This window comes from Mus pahari, chromosome 14 (genome assembly GCF_900095145.1).
Source record: "Mus pahari chromosome 14, PAHARI_EIJ_v1.1, whole genome shotgun sequence".
NCBI classification, from domain to species: domain Eukaryota; kingdom Metazoa; phylum Chordata; class Mammalia; order Rodentia; family Muridae; genus Mus; species Mus pahari.
The window spans coordinates 50,623,770-50,635,136 of NC_034603.1; the positions used below are offsets into that span (position 1 = coordinate 50,623,770).

General features: G+C 52.1%; 3 protein-coding genes across 3 annotated transcripts in view; 1 reads left to right on the forward strand and 2 right to left on the reverse strand.

The window, feature by feature from the left end:
• Positions 1-1,129, forward strand: part of Fndc8 (fibronectin type III domain containing 8) — a 7,727-nt gene extending 6,598 nt beyond the window's left edge. Inside the window, exons 3-4 of the mRNA XM_021214106.1 lie at positions 59-295; positions 977-1,129. Coding sequence (XP_021069765.1) covers positions 59-295; positions 977-1,129 — 390 coding nt within the window. The remainder of the gene's footprint in view (positions 1-58; positions 296-976) is intronic.
• Positions 1,130-1,806: 677 nt separating this feature from the next.
• On the reverse strand, positions 1,807-2,195 carry LOC110332618 (translation machinery-associated protein 7). Its single transcript, XM_021213902.2, has one exon. It carries the CDS (start codon positions 2,160-2,162, stop codon positions 1,968-1,970), a length of 195 nt encoding a protein of 64 aa, XP_021069561.1. The 5' UTR covers positions 2,163-2,195; the 3' UTR covers positions 1,807-1,967.
• An 861-nt stretch (positions 2,196-3,056) lies between these two features.
• Nle1 (notchless homolog 1) lies at positions 3,057-9,932 on the reverse strand. The gene is made up of 13 exons (XM_021212803.1): positions 9,882-9,932; positions 9,635-9,778; positions 9,090-9,307; positions 7,820-7,899; positions 7,620-7,696; positions 7,199-7,296; positions 6,559-6,751; positions 5,977-6,112; positions 5,815-5,861; positions 5,025-5,227; positions 4,000-4,159; positions 3,841-3,911; positions 3,057-3,339 (listed from the first exon to the last, which is right to left on the reverse strand). Exons 1-13 carry the CDS (start codon positions 9,897-9,899, stop codon positions 3,327-3,329), a joined length of 1,458 nt encoding a protein of 485 aa, XP_021068462.1. The 5' UTR covers positions 9,900-9,932; the 3' UTR covers positions 3,057-3,326.
• Positions 9,933-11,367: the final 1,435 nt, after the last annotated feature.

The window sequence follows — 11,367 nt, forward strand, 5'->3', positions numbered from 1 at the left end:
CTCCCGAGTGCTGGGATCAAAGGCGTGCGTCACCATGCCCGGCTCTCTCTTTGCTTAGATTTCCTGGACTTATGCTGCAGGCAAGCAGCAGGTCAGTTTCTACCAGGTGCTGCTGCAGGAGGCAACCAAACCAGGCGACAAGGAGATGTCCAAGGTCAAGAACCGCCCCTGGATCTTCAACAAGATCCTGGGTACCACTGTCAAGCTGATGGAGCTGAAGTCAAACACGAGTTACTGCCTTACCATCCGGGCCGCCAACACGGCAGGGGTAGGGAAGTGGTGTAAGCCCTATAAGGTGAGCCCTGGAAGCAGAAAGGCACAGGTCTAAGGAAGGAAGGCATAGAGATAGGCAGCTGAAGGTCAGAACCACGGGCCCAGATGGGTGAGAAAGTACAAGGGGTGGTGACCAGCAGGAATTCCCCCAAGCCTCATGTACTTGCTTGCTTTCATATGCCTCGGCCAACACACATTAATTCCAGACTGCTGTACCCTGAAAGGTTTATGGATTAAGCCTTTCAGGGGCCCATTAGAAATGCAAACTGGCCAGGCAGTGGTGGTGCACACCTTTAGTCCCAGCACTTGGGAGGCAGAGGCAGGCAGATTTCTGAGTTCGAGGCCAGCCTGGTCTACAGAGTGAGTTCCAGGACAGCCAGGGCTACACAGAGAAGCCCTGTCTCAAAGGAAAAAAAAAAAATGCAAACTGGTAATTATATCATCACGTTCATTTCCCAAAGCCATGAGTTCTCATATTCCTTAATTCCAATAATTGTGAGTAGACCAAGGATTGGGAAGGGAAAATGGAAGAGACCATAGGGAACAGATCGTAGTTGTCAAAGGGTTAGGGTAGATGGAATCCCACAGTGACTGGCATGAGGCTAAGATCTCACTTGGCAAGAGAGATGAGAGATGGAGATGAGAGATGAGAGAGCCAAGGCTAGCCCGGGAAGGCATCCTGAACATGTTTGTTTTATTTCAGTTTGCAACAGTGTCTACTGACTTCAACAGCTTTCCTGAGACCAATCCCATCCAGGTCACCGTGCAGCGCAAACAACCTCATCGGAGAACCGTGTCCATGACAATGGAGGAGATGCGAAGACTGGAGGATCTGGAATACTTATATCCATATTAAGGGGTGTGGGTTGAGGCCATCCCTTGCCCACTGTCTGCCTTGGCTCTGGGTCCTCAGGAACCAGAACCATGAGATGTACTGTACTACCAAGCACCAAGCCAAAGAACCACTAGTTATCCACCAGCCTAGGGCCTGGGGCAGATGTATTGGAACCTCAACCCTGGGGTGGGGCCACGGATAGATAGGAGCCCCATTTACCTAGTGACATCTTGAGTGGGGCCAGGCTCAGTCACTGCCCAACAGCTGCTAGGCACCCTCCTTCCTCCCTGACCTGGGCTGGTTCCAGGCTCCCCATTAAAGAACTGAAGGCCCATACAGCACCCTGAAACTCTACTTCCTGTTGCCACAAGCCTCAGCTGGGCCAGAGCACAGGCCTCCTCAGAACGAGCAGTTCAGCAGGTAGAATAAGGACGGCAGGGTGACAGGCTGACACTTAAGACTAGATGCCGAATGTTCTGGCTGAACCCTAGCTTATGAGTCCTTCCCTTATTCCCCCCCCCCCCTTAGGCTTTTAAATGAGTTGGTTTAATTCAAAGTGGTACAGAATTGAGAGTACAATGAAGATGGAACAGTAGGCTCTAGTGGGATTCCTGACTGGGTTCACTTTAAATTCACAGCTGAGGTAGGAATTGCTGAACACTAGAGACAGCGAGCCATTGCATTATTTATTTTATTCATTTTTTTTTTTTTTTACAAAAGTTTATTACAATGTACAATGGGCTCCAGGATAACACTTCATTCTAGCTATTAGGTGGCAAAGATGTTATGACAGGGAATCCAGATGTTTAAATAGGAATGGAAGAGGAGGGTCACCATCACCCCAGATGTGAGGAACAGCTTACTTTTTGCCAGATTTCTTAATTCCACCTGTGGCCAGGGGGCCCTTCCCAGCGGCCTTGGATTTTAGTTCCTCGAGTTTCTTCTGTTCCTCCTTTTGTTTCTGCTTGAAAGCCTTATCTTCCTCGTCCATCTCCTTGGCCTGCTTCTTGGGCTGTTTCAGGGGCTTCTTTTTGCCACCTTCCCGGCCCGACATGGCGCCTCCAGCCCTTTCACCAGACCCTGATCCTATGCCCGAGTCCTTCCCTTATGAAGTACAAGGTCTTTGTCTCCTGGGACTCAGGTAGCTACCTCATCCTAATGTAAGGCATTTTGGGCACGGGTGCAGGATCACTGTGACACACGTGTGCCTGGCACCAGGCAAATCTGATGGTTCCTGTACCTCTCATGCAGCCCCGTTCTGATGTGACAGGGGACAGGAGGCTGAATACTCAGCTTAGTGATGTGCAAAATGTACAAGCCCCTAATGGAGGCAGGAAGCATAAGCATCTATTACCAGGCAGACCCAGAAATCTCTCCACAGATGACTGGAGGCCGCGAACAGACAATGCTGAGCCCCAGCTAACTATACAGCAAGAGGAAACGACAGTAGGATCTTGCAGGGCAAAGGTCTCAGCCAAGGCCTGAAAGCCTGGGATACCCTTCATTCCTTCAAGGTCCTCTGAGAGCACAATCCCTCATGATACTGTGTCCACGTCACCTAGAGCTGTCCCACACAACTGCCACCCTGCTGGCCATCCTCTTCGATGGCCCTGGCCTTTCTTCCAGCACAGTGCTGGGGACCTGGCGGGAGAGACACTGGCAAGACTGTCTGTCATCTAACACCAGAGTCCTCACGAGCAGGCTGAGAATAGGGTCGCTACATGTGCGTACTTTTTGGCTTGTGCCAACGGGCATATGGCAGGATGACCACGGACAGCACAGCCTTAGCCTTTTCACTGGCCACTGGCCTCCCTTACTGCAAAGCAGCGGAAGACAGCTCCCTGATCAACCTGGCTTGCTGTTATCCGGTGCAAGAGAGGGGCTCGGTGGACCTTCTCAGAGTCCCTGACTGAGCGAGGGGGTTCTAGGACAAGAAGCTGCAACATGAACACAAAATATAAGTTATTTATTTGGCCACACACATAGCCTAGGGGCTGGGCCTGCACAGCTGACCCTTGGAGAAGGACATGGGAGCCAGAGGCCTGGCTTCCCCACTGGCGTTAGCCAGGAAGTGCCCATGGCTCAGCTCCATGCCGTAACGTCCGTCCTGACTGTCACGCACTGAAGACCTGTCCTGGGCAGGTGGCCCTGTGCATTCCTTGGTCTCTGGCAGGGCAGGCGGAGGCTGAATCCGGGTAGGGGTCAGGAAGCTGTGGATTCATCTTCTCCATCTGTCGGGGGGAGGGGGGGAAAGGAGAGGCGTGGGAGGGAACTGCTGCCTACTGTCCTGTCAAGAGCCTGGCCCCTGCAGCTCTGAAACTCAACTGTGTACCCATGACACACCTCAGCCAGAAACCCTTGTCCTTCCCTCAGTCCTGCCCTGTGACCCCACTGTGCCTACCCGCGAGCATCAAGTTGCCGTCACAAGCACGGTGCTTTAGGTTCTAGAAAGGTGCCGCTGTGCCTGCACACGGCCAGGGAGAACCAGGATCTGAATGCAGGTCCCACGACTGCAAAGCCTGGCGCCTTAACAATGAACTATGGCATTGTGGAGACCTACAGGTTCTCCCAGAGTCTCCATAAACCCCTATCTCTACCTCCCATGGAGAATCTGGCTCTCGTGCCTCAAGAAGGTCCCTCTGAATTCCATGCCACGCCAAAGAGCAGAGAAGGACTGGCCAGCGTGGGTCAGGAGAACGGAACACCCCAGCTTCTACCACACCCCTACTCACATCCGGAGGCACTTGTCTTTCCCACCGCTTGCTACTCTCTGGCCATCTGGGCTCCAGTCAACAGCATATACCTACACAGAGGAAGGGGTCAGACAGTGAAGAGCTCAGGGCCAGGGCCAGGGCCAGGGTCAACCGCAGCCTCCATGCAGCGAGCCTTACCTCATCGGCATGGCCAGGCAGGTCTGTGGCCAGTTTCTGGGCCTTCACATCCCACACCTTCAGCGTGCTGTCACTGCTGCCGCTGACCAGTAGTCGGCTGTCAGCTGACCAGGCGATCTGGTACACGGCCGCTACGTGGCCACGCAGGGAAGCTAGGTACCTGGGCCGGGGGGAAGCCAGTGGTGGGTATTAGATCTTCAACATGTCCTCCGCATCCTCAACAGTGGCGCTCACTTTGGCTACCTGCTAGCATTGCCTGGGTCCCATGCTAGACCACTTTGATCATTATCGGCCATTACTATTTGGTGAAACTTCTCCGGCTGAGTGGGTTTGAGGCTCCCTCTTGTTAAGCCTCCAGACCTGCATGACATGCCTGAAAGGCCAACGCACCACCTGCTTAGCCCATCTGCCCAGTGTCCTCCGACATAACAGGTGCAGCTGACAGGTGGTGTGGCGTTCACCGTGGGCCAGCCCCAGCTGGAGCTTTCAAGTTCATCGAGTCTAGCTGTGATATCTGGTTAAGCCATTAAGACTCAGTTTCCTGGCTTTCTAAAAAAAATCTGAATTACCACTTTAAAGAACTGCGGTGTGAAAATACAGTTCTGTAGACCAGGCTGGCCTCAAACTCATAGATCCACTGGCCTTTGCCTTCCGAGTGCTGGGATTAAAGGCATGAGCCACGACTGCCCAGCACAGAGATCTCTTTTTATTATATAAATACACGACTGCAGGTGCCTGTGATGGCCAAAGGCCTGGAGCCTGAATTACATGTGGCTGAGAACTGCCTGATGTGGACGCATTTCTAGCTACCGTTCATTCACCTTCTCTATGTCTCTGGCCCTGTCTCTAGCCCTAAAGATGCCATTTTGCCAATCCAAATTCAGTGCTGAGGTAAGAGGTCTTTGTGTCACAAGTGTGGGCGAGGAAATCAGACCCAGCCAGTGGTACACAGAGAGCAGGTAGTGTCATCGAGTCCATGCCAAACCCCACTGCTAATAAGGGAACAGCCTCGCCCCTCCACTCACTTGCCCGTCCTGCCATCCCACAGCTTGATAGACTTGTCGAAGGAGGCACTGGCTACGATGCGCGAGTCAGGAGAGAAGAGCACCTGGTTGATGAGGGCCTGGTGTCCAGTCATCCGGGCGAGGGGCTTCTTGTCCTCTGCTGGGGACCACAGGAATAAGGTGAAGTCGTCTGAGCCAGAGACCAGCCTCTCTGGGCCTTGGCCCTGGGCAAGAAAGCACACCGCGTGGGACGTGGTCAGATACTGGCTATGCGACAGTGACCAAGGTCAGAACTAGGGAAATGAGGCCTGGCAGGGACACAGGTTTACATGCAACTCCAGGCTAGCCTGTAAGGAGAGGAAATTCTATACCTAAGTGGAAGGAGTCCTAAGATACAAACCAAGTCACAGAATGGTGCTAGAAGGGGGTGGCTTTCATAGGCGAGCTGTACTTTATGCATACAGTGTGTACATGCTGATACTATGGACTATCAGATATTGGTAGCATTGGATGCTACCCAAGGGAACAATGCAGGACTCCGTGAAAGATGGATAATATCTTTCATAATATCTTTGTATCTTTTGAACATTAGACCATGCGAATGTGCTCCTTAGACGACAAAGGAAAGAGACTTGCCTTGGTCATGGTGTCTGTTCACAGCAATAAAACCCTAAGACAACCAAGAACAACTTTTTTGGAGCAGAAACACTGAACTGGGGCTAGAAGGGAGAGAGGCCCAAGTGACTGGAGTTTCTGTGATCGGATGAGAAGAGTCCAGAGCTGGGGCTTCACGTTCGTGACACATACTCACCCGCACAAGGTTGTAGCGGCTTGATGCCCTCTCCTTCAGCTCTTTCACTGTGCAGGTACAGGGGGAGAGAGAGAGAGAACAAGACTGGTCACACATCCACCCGCTAGGCAGGAGAACTGGCTCCTTCGTAGGCAGCCTGCTCCCCTCCTCCCTCTCACTCACAGGACCCCTGCAAGTCTTGGGCATTCACTGTGGCTTCGGCAGGCTCAAAGGCCCCCGTGCGCAGGGCGTAGTCCGTGCTAAGCGCCATGGTGTTCACCCAGTGGCCATGACCTTGAAGAGTACGGCACAGCACACCCTACGGCAGAAGACAGGTCAGACATACACATACATACCTAGCATCAAGGGGAGAGATTATACCCTATACTCCACAGTTGGATGGGTGACATAAGACAAGAATCAGGAACCTAAGAATTCATCACTGATGCGTGGTCATCTCATTCAACTGCACCTGGAGGCTCGGGCCCCTCTTCAGGGAATAAAAGGGTTTACCTAGTCAAATGGGTTTGAGTGTGGTAGTTGGCAAACAACTAAATAGGCTCTAAAAAAACCTCACAACGTTGCATGGAGCTGCTTCTGCAGAAGCACTGGCTGGACTCCTGGTATAATCCTGGAAACACCAGACCCTCTGAGAACAAGTTTGCAAGCGGCAAGGCACTGGTGCGCGTGACCCAGCAGACAGGCTTCTGAATATTCCCAGCCCTTGCTACGCCCACTCCAGGGCAGTCCATGGCAAGCCCTTACATCATGGGCCCTCCAGACTTTGATGGTGCGGTCCTGGGAAGCAGAATATAGAAGTCCATCTCCTCCCCATCGGAGGCAGGTGACTGACTGCGTGTGTCCAGTGAGGATGCGTTCACAGCGGCCTGCAGTTGTATCCCAGACTCTTACACTTCCGTCTTTGGAGCTGCTGGCCACGTAGCGGCACTCGGGGTTCCTGGTGAAGAGGGAGATGTGATCTCAGGTCTGACCTGGTAGCACCTGCCTGCCCATATAGTGTCTCATTCTGGACTCAATGAGGCTGGGACAATTTCTCGTTTTTTTTTCTCTCTTTTTTATTTTTTTTTTTTTTTTTTTTTTCCGAGACAGGGTTTCTCTGTGTAGCCCTGGCTGTCCTTGAACTCAGAAATCCGCCTACCCTTGCCTCCCAAGTGTTGGGATTAAAGGTGTGCGCCCCGCTGGGGACAATCTCTTAGCAGCTCTCTGACAGTATAGCAAGGCTGTGCTCAGGTCATGTGATGAGCCACCCCCTCACCCCCGCAAGTAGCAGGGGCTGTGGCCACAGTGAGCCAAGCTGTCGCTGTCATCTGGTTATTTCCTTTACTGAGCAGGGAAAGGGACAGCACTAATCCCAGCTCTCGTGTCTCAGCTTCGTGTCACTTACATGTGAAGGGGCTCCCAGCTCAGGCCTGTGATCCATTTGCTGTGGCCAGTGAGGGTCCTGCCCACCTGCATCCCCGTGCTTGGGTCCCACAGGAGAATCTGAAGGACAGAAGCTCATAAAGTAACTTTCTGCGACCTGTCCTACCAAGGATCTTCCAGCTGACTCCCCAACACACCCTTCTAAAGACCCCAGAACCCATTCTCGGTCCATTTATCCTGACGTCACCTACGTGGCCACTCTCTATTTATCCTGATGTCACCTATGTGGCCACCCTCTGTCCATTTATCCTGACATCACCTACCTGCCTACTCTCTGTCCATTTATCCTGACGCCACCTACCTGCCCACTCTCTGTCCATTTATCCTGACATCACCTACCTGCCCACTCTCTCTCTCTGTCCACTTATCCTGACGTCACCTACCTGGCCATTCTTGCAGCCTGAAGCCAGTTTCTTGCCATCTGGGGACCAGGATATGCTAAGGACCCAGTGCCGGTGTCCTAAGAAAGCAGGGGAGGGAGAGATGCTAATGGGTTGGCGTCTTCTGAGCCCCTACCAGGAGCTACCGAGCTAACCACTTGGCATGCGCTAAGACCCCTGTAAGTGGTTAAAGGCACACCGACCTTTGCATGTGAAGTGTGGTGTCTCAGTGCTGAGATCCCAGAAGCGCACAGTGGTGTCTCCGGAACCACTGGCCAGGTACCTGGGGAAGAGAAGCCACTTGACTGCTGCAGTGGTGGGGCCCACCCTGAGACACTGCACATGTGTATTCCTGCTGCCTAGCCAACCATCTTCTGGGAACAGACTCTCCATTCCCTGAGGAGAAATAGGACACTAGTGCCTCCTAGGAAAAGATCCTAGGAGGCCACTTCTCTCTTCTTCCTTCCCAACAGGAACAGCTCACTCACTCACTCCAGCCATCCACTTTGTGTGTGTTTTTAATGCTTTTTTTTAACCTTTATTCTACATGAACAGGTATTCTGCCTATACATGTATCTGTACACAATGTGCACGTTGGATCCCCTGAGATCTGAGTCACAGACAGTTGTGAGCTCTTATGTGGATGCTGGGAATTGAACTCAGGTCGTCTGGGAGAGCAACCAGTGCTCTTAACCTCTGAGCCATCTCTCCAGCCCACCCCCACCTTTTTTTTTTTTTGGTTTTTTGAGACAGGGTTTCTCTGTATAGTGAACTCAGAAATCCGCCTGCCTCTGCCTCCCAAGCACTGGGATTAAAGGCGTGCGCCACCACGCACGGCACTTTTTTTTTTTTTTTTAAAGACAGGGTTTCTCTAGTCAGCCTTGGCCGACCTAGAACTTGTTCTGTAGAACTGGCTGGCTTAGAACTCACAAAGACCTGCCCGCCTAGTCTCTACTTCCTTGGAAACTTCTAGAAAAAGCTTTTGAAGCTTTTCATATTCTTCTGTTGTTGGAGGCAGGGTCTCTCTACGTAGCCCTGGCTGTCCTGGAACTCGCTATTTAGATCAAGCTGGCCTTGAACTCACAGAGATCTGCCTGCCTCTGCTTCCTGATTGCTGAGATTAAAGGCGTGTACTACCACCACCAGGCTCAACTGTTCATATACTTAAGAGTCCTACAAGAAATGACTCATAGGGAAGTAAGAGATGCAGAAACCTGACTTGTTTAAGTAACACAGCTTGGAAAGGAATAGCTCTTGTCTCCAGATGACCAAGATAGGTTCTTCTGAGCCAGGTACTATCCTTAGCCTTTGTGGACCAAACCCCAATAAGAAAGTCTCTTACTTGCAACTTGAGTCCAGACCCCAAGTCAATGACAGGCAGCCTAAGACCCCATGGATAATAACCCAGGAGGGACCTTTCCTCCCGTCAGAGGATAGACCTCCACATCCCAAAGATTCTGCCCACGTCCTTACTTTCCCGTGGGACTGAAGGCCACAGAAATGACAGCTTCGCTGTGACCCTCCAATGAGCTGGTGCACCGCGTCACAGCCCGGACCCTGAAGATGGCTTGGGGCTGGTAGATGATGTCGACGATTTTCTCTGTCTCCACAGATTGGGACTCCAGCGTCTTCCCCAGGGAGGACACAATCTCAGCATCGTGGACGTAGAAAGCAAGGGGCAGGGGCTCCTCCTGAAGGCAACAACAACAGAGTAAAGAGAAACTCTGCTACAGAGGATGAGCGCCTGTCCTGAGCGGGAGTCGGCTCAATCCCAACCACTGCATACCACCATGCGACTAATTTAATCCCGCTGGGCATCTCTGCAAAATGGGGATGCTTATGTTGGGCTGTGTGACAAGAAGTCACGGAAACACTGCATCCGATGAGTTCAAAACACAGCCTGTCTGCAGGTGAGTCGGCGCGGAGGACATTTTTCCTGGGGCCGATCCACTCCACCAACACTGTCGGTGAGAAGCTGGGTCCCCGGAACACCGTGGCTTCGTTTTGGGGGTGCTCACCTGCGCCAGCAGCGCGTTGCACACGAGCTGCAGCTTGTCCGGCGTGATGTCCACGGGCACATCGAACGGGGAGCCCAGCAGCTGACCGCCTTCATCCTGGAACTGTACGAGCAGCCGCTGCACGTCGCCTGCCGCCGCATCGTCCTGCAGAAGCAAGCCGGGAGGCTGTCAGTCCCCCTCCGCTCCCCTCGAGCCTGAGGACCCCACGAGGAGACCCGGCGTCCCCGCCCCGTGCTCGTACACTTACCGCCACGGCCGCCGCCATCCTGCGTCCCCACGTGGAGGAGAACCGAGGCGGAAAGACGGAGCGTCACGTCCATGTCGCGCCGGGCAACCGCCGGCTACAGCGCCCTCTCGTGTTCGGAGGAGTCAGGCTACTCCCAGAGGCCGGGATTGACAGTGGTGGCCTCCCTCCGCGCGCCTTTTCACAATAGCGACTCTAGTCAATTTTAGTAGCCAAAACCAAGAGAAGTTAATTGATTTGTCCGCCTAGCTCACAGAGGCAGGAGATGGTGAAGGATGACACTTCCGGGGTCCAGGCAGCAGGGGTGTAAATACAAACCAGGAAACTATTGGGTTGAGGCGGAAACTTTATGGGTCGGTTTGTGGGATTTACTTTGTGTGTGTATGTATGTATGCATACATGTATGTATTGAGATAGGCTAAGGGTGTGTAGCCTAAGTAGACCTTGAACTCCATGATCCTCTTGTCTGTGCCTCCCAGGATGGGATGCTGGGAATATCGGATGGGCCACTGTTCCCAGGTGTCTTGGGATTTTTCTGAGCTCTTTCAAGGTGTGGCCCTCTCCTGTATCTGCTTTTGCATAGGCAGTTTATTCTGTCTGGAACTCTTACGGACAGATTTGAGTCTTGCTCTCCTCATGTATAAGTCCAAAGAATAGAGAGCCTATGAGGAACTATTAAACTGGTTGTGGTAGCACATGCCTTTAATCCAGGCTCTTGGGAGATAGAGACAGGCAGATAGATCTCTGAGCTCAAAGCCAGCCTGGTCTACAGAGTGAGTTCCAGGACATCCAAGGTCTACAAAGGAAATCCCTGTCTCAGACAAACAACCAACCAACAAACAAAAGAGACTAATAAAAGTTGAAGAAGGCCAGAGGGACCTGTATGCTCTTTGGAGGCTTTCCTCATCTGTGAGCAATGACTCCATTTGCTAGGGACGCTGCCTTCTGGCCTTCTTCACGTTGCTCATCTCTCGGCTTAAATGTATTCATTCCTATGTGCATACATTCATTCATCCGACAAAGTGAATTGAACCTCTGTTCTTTGCCAGATAGTGTTCTCAGGACTTTGCATAGATTAATTCGATTACTTAGGGAAGCCTTTCCCAGGACCCTGTCTTTCTTGTCCTGTGTTTCCCAAGCTTTCCAGCATTCCTCATTATCAGTCATGTCCCCTGGTATATAGGGGACACAGAAGAAATGCTTGTGGACTGAATTATGAAATCAGAAATTGAACGTAGGATCCCTTGATCCAAACACCACAGAATCAAAGCTTCTTTGCTTGCAGTGGGATCCTTTGTCAATACCTCATTGCTTGGACCACAAATGAGGTTCCAGGCTTGGGATTCATCCCATGAAAACAGAGCATCTGTCTATCCACTCACCCACTTACCCATTACTATCCAGAAACTGTGTGTTAGGATGGATGTGGCACACAGCTCTGGCTCCAGCTGTAGAGGTGGCTGAGGCAGGAGAATTGCTTAAGTCTAGG

Excerpts from the sequence above, each read along its gene's own strand:
- LOC110332618 (XM_021213902.2), bottom strand. The coding sequence starts at position 2,162 with ATGTCGGGCCGGGAAGGTGGCAAAAAGAAGCCCCTGAAACAGCCCAAG.
- Nle1 (XM_021212803.1), bottom strand. Across the intron at positions 9,308-9,634 it reads GCAACGCGCTGCTGGCGCAG|GAGGAGCCCCTGCCCCTTGC; the intron begins GTGAGCACCCCC and ends TGTTGCCTTCAG. Across the intron at positions 7,697-7,819 it reads ACCACACTTCACATGCAAAG|GACACCGGCACTGGGTCCTT; the intron begins GTCGGTGTGCCT and ends CTGCTTTCTTAG.